The sequence below is a fragment of the Morone saxatilis genome, unplaced genomic scaffold (genome assembly GCF_004916995.1).
Source record: "Morone saxatilis isolate NCDOM2014 unplaced genomic scaffold, NCSU_SB_2.0 Contig9, whole genome shotgun sequence".
In the NCBI taxonomy this organism is placed as follows: Eukaryota; Metazoa; Chordata; class Actinopteri; family Moronidae; genus Morone; species Morone saxatilis.
In genome coordinates this window covers 4,288,210-4,298,790 of record NW_023340268.1, presented here as the reverse complement: position 1 = coordinate 4,298,790, position 10,581 = coordinate 4,288,210, and the positions used below count along the sequence as shown (strand labels likewise).

General features: G+C 39.3%; 1 protein-coding gene across 1 annotated transcript in view; it reads right to left on the bottom strand.

Annotated features, from left to right (window-relative positions):
- atp9b (ATPase phospholipid transporting 9B) overlaps nt 1-6,999 on the bottom strand; it is a gene marked incomplete at its 5' end in the record, with an annotated part of 36,243 nt that extends 29,244 nt beyond the window's left edge. Inside the window, 6 exon segments of the mRNA XM_035681783.1 lie at nt 532-583; nt 1,520-1,578; nt 2,287-2,395; nt 3,123-3,236; nt 4,250-4,400; nt 6,826-6,999. Of these exon segments, the coding sequence (XP_035537676.1) occupies nt 532-583; nt 1,520-1,578; nt 2,287-2,395; nt 3,123-3,236; nt 4,250-4,400; nt 6,826-6,999 (659 nt within the window).
- Nucleotides 7,000-10,581: the final 3,582 nt, after the last annotated feature.

The window sequence follows — 10,581 nt, the reverse complement described above, 5'->3', positions numbered from 1 at the left end:
GTGTTTGTGTATGTGTATGTGTGTGTGTGTGTAAGAAGCATAAAGACATCAACAACGCCCTGCCAAGATTATTGGCACATCAAAGATTGATGGAAATGATGTCCTGAGAACATTTCCTCCCGATGCCCCTTAGAAAAGATCCCGGATCTGAGGCTGCTCATTGATTAATTGGAATTTGCATCATCAGTCACTAGAAGAATGTGACATAAATCATATGAATCACTTTCTGCCTTGATCAGAGGATGTCAAGGGACTGGAAGTGTGGGGGGAAAAGTCACATTTCTCACCCAAATGATCTTGACACAGTTTGCTAAAGTGCCACAGGGCACACAAAGTTCAACTGTAAGGCATTCTGTCTTCATTTTATTTTTTTATATCTACTGCAATGATTTATTAATGTTAACCAAGATATTCTTGTACATTTTAACACCTTTATCAATCCGGGAGGGGTTTTGCTGAGCAGGATTTGTTTCTTTTCAGCAGTATCCTGCTTCACATCGATAAAGTTACACCAAAACTTTGCCTGCTCACCATTTTTCTCTGATGTTCTCAGGAATATCATGTCTGCAGGAATCCTTTGGTTCTACAAGGAGAAAGAAAAACAATCAAGAGTGCAAATGGCAGCGTGTTATTAAGCACTGTGGCAAAAGCCCTTTGAATCTTCCTGAATAATTAAACAAGGTCAATACCTTGACCAGAGGGTGAAAGAGAAACAGTTTTTTAAAGTCTGTCTAATGCACAGTAATGGAAATTTACCTTGTCCACTTTCTGCAGCTAGATTTCATGTTGGCTGAGCTAAAACCTAAGATCACATGCTTTAGAGGTCAGTGGGAGCTTTATAGTATCAAAAGTGCATTATTGGTTTCACAGTCACAGTAAAGCAAAACTCTGATTAACAGAGTTGTGCACTGTACCTTAAAATCCAGTTAAGTTATTGTATCTACTTTAAAGTGGCCAGTGAACTATTAAAAAAAAAACCTAAAATCCCTGTTTCTTCTTTAGGAGGTGGGAGAATGTGTAGTGATCCATAAAATCACTGATTTGAGCCAAGAATAAAGTAAAATTATGCTGAAAACTTTGACAAAAATTAGGGAAAGAGGCAAATACTCTTTAAATGAACTTAAACCTGAGACACTAGTGAGGTAATGCAGCAGTAATTCTTCAGTGACACGAGTGTATTACACCCATTAACTTTTTTGTGCCGAGTGCCTCACATTAAGAGTAGGGTAGTGTAGTCACAGCACACTTTAATACCAGTAATGTGAAGAGGTGTTAAAGCAGAACTTAAGTCTTATGTAGTAAAACACACTGCTTTAGAAATATTTTGTCTTTTAATGGAACTGGATTAGGATTAAGCTACAGCAAAATGCAGGTAATATATTCTGAATTACGTCATTAATAAATTGATGTTGACTCGATTGTTATCATACAACTTAACCTGAAGCTATTCACACAAAGTATTTGTGGTAGTAATATTTGTAGCAGAAAACAACCCAAACTGATCTTTTTAAAGCTTTACCTTCTCAACAATGATCAGGTCCCCAACTTGTATGTCTGAACTCTTCACTTGGACTTTACCTAAGGAAAAAGACAGGTTGAATGAAGGGAAATGTGAAAGACAACAGACACAATCATAAAGTAACTTACTATTAAAATGAGATTCTTCGTTTTTAAGATATGCTGTGAATTTTTAAATAGCTATGAAATGAAATGCAGGTATTGATTTCTGCCCCTTGAAAATGACGCTGACTCTTAAAACCACAACCCACTTTTTGCTATTGCTCTTCTCTTTCTCTCTCACCTTCTAACAGATCGATTACCTCCAGCATGACAATGTGATACCCTTCTGTTTTCATCTCTGGTCTGAGGCATAGACTAAAACAATGGCACATAGGGTCACTCTCAATTATATTGCCTCAATATCCGCTGCATCCATTTTTCCTCTGCGCTCGTGAGCACACGTAACTGTGTACATGCAGCACATGAGCACATAAGAGCGTGAAGCTACATCCTCAGCCACGGTCACAGATACCACACAGGGGGATTTTAACCACACATTCAACAGATCTTAGATCATACAGTCGTGAGAAACTGAGAGAAAAAAATCAATGCAATTACAGCGAGAAGAATGACTTCTGTTTCAGGTGTAGATCCAGTGAAGTGCCGGCTTTTAATTGCATGGGGAGGACTTGACTCTACACTGGAATATCCGTTATCATAATGTCAGCAAACAGTTAGAGGCATGAGGAGGAGTGCGAATAGATTTCTTTGAGTCGTCTCACTGACCTCGCACTGTGAGCTTGCTGTAGAGTTGAGAGTTCATCTCTTTGTCCCGTTGGTACCGTCGCACTTCGTCCACAGCTTCTCGCACCATTGTAACGGTTAACACAAAACCCTGAGTGACAAAAGAACAAAACAGATCAATCACCCCGTGATCATTTACAAAGCTTCATTAATACCAGCATCCATTAACATAACATATAAAGCTTTTTTTGTTTTTTTATGCACACAATGGGGGGTAATGTCTTACTTTATTAAGTGTAAATAAAAACTAGAGTTGTTTTTCACTGAGAAGTAATTCAAAAACTCTTTCTCTATCTAAAACTTTAAACGTTAAAAGTCCTTAGTGGTGATCTATTGGCTTTAGATCCGCAACTAATGATTATTTTATATGTGTATATATATTTATACTGTGAAAAAAATAACACATTACAATTTATCTGAGCACAATGTGATGTCTTCAAATTACTTGTTTTACCTTAACTAAAACAAGATACTGAATTTACAAAGACATAAAAGAGAGAAAAGCAGTGAATCCTTACATTTAAATAGCTGAAACCAGAACATTTGACATTTATACTTAAGAAAATGACTGAAATGATTAATTATCAAAAATAATTGGCATCTAGTTTTCTGACAATAAACTAATCGATTAATCAACTAATCATTTGACCTTTTGTTGCCTCATATTTATTAATCACAATAAAGACTGTTTTAAATCAATAATAAAAACGTCTACAAATAAATATGACAGCATTTGTGGCATTATCCAGGGCAGACATGCTTTGAGATTCCAAAACATTTTTCATTTGCATCAATTACAGAGTAAAAAGTGCATTCACCAGAGGGGCCCAGTACGTGTACAAATATCCGATTTTCAGTGATGGCACAAACTGCGAACAGGCCACCACCAGAAAGTAGAGATTGAGGAAGAACTTGAACTGCTGGTAGAGAACCTGAGAAGGGAGCAGAAGACAAGGATTCAGAGAGGTGAGTGAACATGTCAGCAAGGTGAGTCAAAGACGACGACAGCTGCCAAAGAAGACAAAGAGGATGCGGCAAACAACAGAGCGAGAGGGATGGGTTACTGTACGTGTTCCAAGGTGGAATAAGATACATGTTAATGCTGTTAGCTTTACATTAACCTAATGGAAACTCTGACACTTTGAGAACCTCTGTTTCAAATGGCACTCAGGGTAGGGATTTCACGTGGAACAATGTCGGTTGGTGCATTAAACATACAGCACGAGAAAAAACAGGACTAACCACAATAATGAATGAAGAAGGCAAACAGGCCAACTTTCTTAAATCACACATACCAAAGTGCCACCTGTGACTTACCGAGGGCTCTTTGCTAATGGGCCATCCATCAAGAGGGATCCCCTTAGTATTCTATTCATCTAAGGTCAGATTTTGAATAATGTTTGCAATAATGAGTCCAGCATCCAGTCACAGATTATCAGAGACAATGGGATCAATGGATGATGCTCTACAGTTAATGAACCCCCTGACCTTTAGGGAAAAATGCACACTGCTAAACTCAATTTGTGTGTATTTAATAATTCAAAGTGGAGGGAGAAAAACAGAGCCGTTTTGTTCACCATCGATGAGAATATCTACGCCTCTAACAGACAGTTGACATTTTATGGCCCGGGCCGAACGCAGCCCTCTTAATCATGGAACCATTTGGTTTTTTAATAAGTAAGTCTGATGGATCTCTAATGTCCCCTACAGTGTAAACTCTTAACTTAATGACAGAACGGTTAACAATTAGACCCGGTGCGTGCTACTGTGCTTCATGTACTGTTAATCTGTGAAAAGATGAGCATATTTCAACTGGAAGGATGAACTGCCACAGTGGGGACTATAAAAGTTAATAACAGCGGGAACATTGATTCAAAAAAAGCCACATCTGCTGCGTCGACTCAACACAGGCCGTAGGTATTTGGTTCTTTCAAATCCGACTCACCCCAGGCACAAAGGTGATGATGTTATACTTCTGGTTTTTGATGGCATTTTTGGGGTATTTCTCTTCGCATTTCTCCGGGCAGCCAAGCCACACCGTCCTGGCCTTCAGCTCCTTCTTCCTCCGACATGTGTGGACCAGGCAGTCACAGCAGCTGAGAGGGGAAGACGTTGCTATGATCCAGTGCAAACACATTACATCAACCACATGGCACAAACAGCTTCATTATCAATTAATCCACCAATTAACTCTCTCAAATGACTTCATTATTTTGTCTGGAAATTGTCATAATATTGTGAAAAATGTTATTATAATTTCCTAAAGCATAGCTGTTGTCCATCAACTGCTTGACCAACCGCCCAATCCTTTTCCTTGTTTATCAACTTTCACTGAAAAATACCCAGATTTTTAAATAATTCAAAAAAGGAGTTTCCACTTAGATTTTACGGTCACACATTAAACAATTGTTTGAATTCTTCAATACTCTTCTGCATAATTCACAGTGAACAGTCCTCTAACTATAGGTTAGGTATGGGGTCAGCACAGAATATGCTCCTGGATATAATAAGTAAAAAAAAAAAAGAATAGAAAATAGAAAATGGGGATCAGATTCAGTTAAAATTAAGAAAAAATGATTTAGCAGCTAATTATATTTAGCTAATAATGTGTTTTTCATCTGATTTGTGACATTCATGCAAATGAATCCCTGAATTCTTTTAAATAAAAAGACATAACTTACTACATTTAAGACTTAAGTCATTTTCTTCTCAGCTGTTAAATCAGTTGTGACCGCTGAGCTCCACAGCTGTGCCCCTGCTACATCCTACAGTACCGACGTTATTTATATCCCTGGTCTTGTCAGTGTTAATTAGATCTTCAAGGCTTCTTTTGACACAATTTTATAAAAGAAGTCCCCTGCTTCTGGCCCTTTGAATGATCTGAAAAGGTTAGTATCTCTCCAGGAGGGAATTCCCTCGCTAATGCTGTGGGAATTAGACACTTTTAGAGTTGAATAAGCTGGAAAACCTTAGCAACCAGTTTATGTGTGCAGACAAATATACGGTATGGCAGAATAAAGTCAGTGTTTGTCCTTGTTTCCTTGCTAGTTTCACCTTATTGGCTCTTTCTAACATGCAAAGACCAGCCGTTCCCTACGTACCTATGTAATTATTGTGATATTATCAAAGTTCTAAGGAGGGATTACACAGAAGAGATGGATTGTAGATGGACATTTACCTTTTGAAAAAGTATTTGACTTTCTATCAACCTGCTAATGACTACATTGGGGCTTATCTAGCATATCTGATATCAAATGCAAACAGATGTGAAGTGTGGGGGTAAATTACAATGAGTGCAGCTCGATGGGAGCATGACCTAAACTGGCACCTGGGGGGAAAAGAGGGGAGAGTGTCAGTGTATACCGTCATGCTGATCGACTTGGCTTTTCCACTTTTTAAGCAAGTTGGCAAAACATTCAACTAAATAAATCAACTTTGGTAAAAAGTCTTGTTTGTATTGGCGTCGACGTTCTCTGTCTCTGTGCACTCCGAGTCCAGTTTCATAAGAGCGATTATTTGAGCAAATGAATGCTATTCAAATAATATGCCATTTGAACAGTCAGGGCTTATTCAGTGCGAATTATTTGAGTTTTATAATCCCACACTAAGCACACATAAAATTACTGGAAAGCATCAAACTGGTCAGCTGTGAAAAATCCGATTTGTTCATTAGTGGGGGGATGGGGAGGGGGGATCAATACGCAGCTTCAACTAGAGATGTACCACGAACAACAAAACGACGCCGAAAAACTGAATATTGTATGAAATTCAGTAACTGTTACTTTTTGGGGCACTGAGGTGCTGCACAAACATTTGTTTAGAAATGTTACACTCTATGGTTCTGGCATACACAAACACTCTTCTCTTAGCCAGAAAGGAGCATCCTTAGAGGACGAAACCTGTCAAATTAATCATTAGCCGGATAAACGCATTGCTCTGTTTGACCTGAAAATCTTTTTGGACTGATGGTGCGCATCGAGGAACTCGACCAAAAACACGCCCTTATCCTCTCTTTGCACTTCATGCACAACTACCGGTGCGTTTGAAATCCAAACTGATCATCACGGGCATACTTACTGACATTATACACTACACATACATTTACAGAATGACAAAACACTCACAACTTTCAGAGTGTTTGAAAGGTCCAAATGGAAGCAGTATAACGAACTAATCCGCAGATAGAAAATGACATGACTTTGAGGCACAGCAGAGGAATTTATCTAGGTTTGAAATCTGTGCTTTTCTCGGAAAGGCCTGACCTTGCAACCGTTCTTGGACTATGATTAACATAGATTTTATAGTTAAACTTAAACTGACGCCCTACGCTCTTTATGTTTACAGATGTGTTACAGGTATGTGGCAGAAGGCAAAAGAACAGGAGGAGGACTGAAGTGAAGCCGGGGGTAAAGGGCCAGCTACGCCAGACCAGAATGGGATCGCTTTCAGTCATCGTGCACAGATGACCAAGTCCTTATGTCGTAAAAAGACAACAACAATAATGTAATGATGTAGAAATACCTGCCGCAGAGGACTTTCCAGCCTCCCAGGAGGAACCAGCCGAGGCCTCTCTGTCTCTGATTGACTCTGGCCCGGGGCAGCGTCTGGTAGTCGCTCTCATCATTCTCAAAGCCTTCCTCCGACATCATCAGAGGCATCTCGTCCAGGTTGGAGGGCTCATCTTCTAGGGAGTATCTGAGAGGACAGAGCACAGTCAAATATGAAGGAACTGAGCATGCCATTGTGACATATTGTGTTTAGCAGGAACCACTACTTTAAATAACATTCTGTATGAACTATATTCGCTCATAACTTTCCATTTAAAACACAATTAACACTCAGTTACTTTTCAAAACTACTCTAGTCATTACAGTAAATCCCTCTTATAATCAACATGGATGCTGAATAATGAATACATGAGCTCCATACAGGCTGTGGACATTTTGCAGCTGGTTGAGTTGACTGTCAAGATTCTCATCCAGCACAAGACTAAAGAAAGATTAAAGCTAGAAAAGTTGGCTCAGTCCTTCTATCATTAAGTACTGTAGAGTCACATTATAAAGACACACTGGAAACTCTCTCGTCTTATTCATGAGGGAAAACCTACATGCTCTCACAATACTGGCACCATAAGCCACAACACACAGAAATTATTTACACATAACCACGCAAAACTATAAAAACACTTAACGAGAAGATGCAAATTACACACAGAGATGGTCCTGCATCAAAACAAACTGTTGTGGTTTGATGTCTGCGACCAAACATAACATGAAGAGGAAAGATTCACAGAAAACTGAAAATATAAATCAATGAAAGTATTCTGTAATACGTTGATATTTAAGTAAATACTAAGTAAAAGTCTACAGTTCCAGTTGGATCTCTTTACCTGCTTTAAAAACACCAATATTTCTGCATACACAACCACTGACTTTTGAGAGAAGTTAAAAGGATGATGCAGAAACTTAACGTTGGTTGGTGCAACAGACCTTCAGGTTACAAACAAGTGAGAATCCTCTTATGAAACTTTTATTGTCAAATAATTATGGCGCAAACTAAAATCTGGTGTTAACAGGATGTGAAGGAAGCCGCCGACACTTCTGTCAAACCACAATGACCAGCACAAAGAGACATTCAGACGCTCAAACGTCAACATCTGGATTTGATATATTATAGCCTGTGTCGGGCTTCCATTACCACTTGTTGAAGAAAAGACTCACACTAACATGCAGAGATTAGTCTAATGATTTTCTATTTCTATCTGATTAGTGTGAAAAGGTGGTAGCTGCAGGTGTTGAGACGCTGAAGACTTGCTGATGATTCGTATTTAGTGAAAAGGCCAAGGACGGATGATAAAAATAACACTTTCAAATGTGAAACTTCTGTGAGAGCTGAGTCACGGCACAGCAAATGAAGTATAATTAAATGAACAACAGAGGCGTACATGTGGCAGCGTGTGTGCTGACGGGAACGAGCAGATTACTGCAGTGTGAACGCAGTGCGTCTCACAGGTTAGTTATTTGTGGCAGGGAGCTTTAACACTTGAAAACATCACAGCAATCACAAGTTCAACTGTGATCTTAATTTAATTCTTTTATTTTATTCAACTGCATGCAAATGCACAATTCTGGGAAGGTTTCATCCGGTCTGCACTTAAAACTTCATGTCCTTCTTCTAAAAAGAAAATCCTAATAAAGGGAGGGGGCTCTATTCGGGGAGGCTGTCCTAAGAAATTGGATTTGTGATTTGGAAGTTGGGGAATTTAAGCGGTCTGAAAGGTCACTCAGATGTACATGAACGAGAGTCTTGTACCTACAAAAAACATGGTGGTGTAAACAAGCATAAAAGCAGCAGCAGCGGGATTATGAGCAGATCAACCGTATTAAGATCAACCGTCCACTCTAGTTCTCACTGAGACACAGAGCTGCTCGTCATGTCGGCGCTAAAACACGCAGAAGCTGGTGCAGCCTGACTTCATGTTTCAGATGGGAGCGCCCGCAACTTCAGTTTAAGAACCAGAGAGAGAACAGAAAGATAATCTATCCTTGCACCATGTTAGCCCAGGTACAGGGTGGTGGGAGGATTCTTGCTTTTCAGCAGCCTTAAATAGCCTAAAATACGCAACATGTTTCACCCCTTCTTCCTCTCCCAGAAAGCATTACTTCATCTGTAGTTCTACACATACAGCTTTGTTGTACAACTATCAGTAACGAACTTCTTTACATTAAGTTGCTTCCAGACTTCTGGATCAAAAACAGTCCACAAATAAAACCCTTGGGTGGTGAGATGATTTCATTCTAAATCTGGAGCATTAAATCCTCCATCTGATTTAGGGAGCCGTCTGTAAAACCTTCCTTTCTAATCCCATCCGTTTTATTTGCCCGTGTAGCTGTTATGGCAGAATATAAACAGGTAGGGTGTGAGTTATCTAGCAGAGAGAGGATCAAGTGATTCACTTTCTGAAATATGATTACACACACGTTCATAACACTGTACAGTATATACAGAATATTAACAGCCTCAGTGCTGAGCGGCTCACTGTAAGAGAGGCCTTATTTTACAGACTGACATTATAGATCATAATGGAGTCATTTCCACCAACAAAATGCCAGAAATGACTCCATAATGATTCTATCTATCTATCTATCTATCTATCTATCTATCTCATTGAATCTTTGCTCATTAGTGTATCCGCCAGCAAAATAATGGATCTTAAGTATGTCACTGAACTACGTCACCGCATGAACCTCAAACTGTTCCTTGGAAATCATAAAGACAGCAAGAAGAGAGAGGAAAATAAGAGTAAACGAGTAAAAAAAAAAAGAGTAAAGAACAGTTTTACTGAGCAGACCTCGAGCAAAGAAAAGATGTAAATGTAAATATGGGAGGAGAGTCTTCACAGCGAACGAAGGGAAATACGAAAGAGAACTTTTTGACTAATTAAATTCAGTTTGCCTGCAAATCAACTTCTGAGGCAACGTGTGAATCACCAGCAACCAGCAACTTTCCTCCACCGTCTGTGTGTTTTGTTTACACACTGTTGGGACGTGCCAACGCGGTACGTAAATAGCCACAGCGCTCCTTGCTATGTAACTCCCACATCTGATTACACAACAATTCCACTCTCAGTGGAAACCGGCGCTGGTTGGTGAAAAAGGTTTGCTGGCACAGGCCACGCTGACAACAACTGCTTCCTGTGTTGGTGGAAAAGTTTTATGAGTTTAGCTTCAGCAGCTTCAGGACCTCTGCAGCTGAGCCAGCAGTCTGACCTCCAGTGTGTGTGTGTGTGTCTACAGGACCACATTAACTGTCACATGCAGTGTATGTCTTTTATTTCTCATTACTCTTTTAAAAAGTAATATTATTACTTTACTTATCACTCCCTGCCGACAGTAATTGTGCTCATTCTCACAATTAAAATCCAGTTTTGTTTGTTAAAAATCAAAGAAATGGGAATAATATAAACGAAATCTTACAAAAATGGATTATTTTATTTCAAATTAGTAAGGGGTTGCCAACAAAAGTAAGGTTGTAACTTGTATTTTTTTTGGGGGGGGGTAGCTGTAATATTATTACTTAAATGTATTAGTAACTAGTTACTCTACCAGTTACTGGGGAGAAGTAATATTATTACTAGTATTGCTTTACTGCCCAACACTGATCACATGGTTATTATTACTGGGGGTGAGAGGCAGAGGTGGATAAACACAGTGCAGATTCATTTGTGATGGGCCATCAATTACACACTTTCACTTATACCAGCGGCTCCCAACCGGG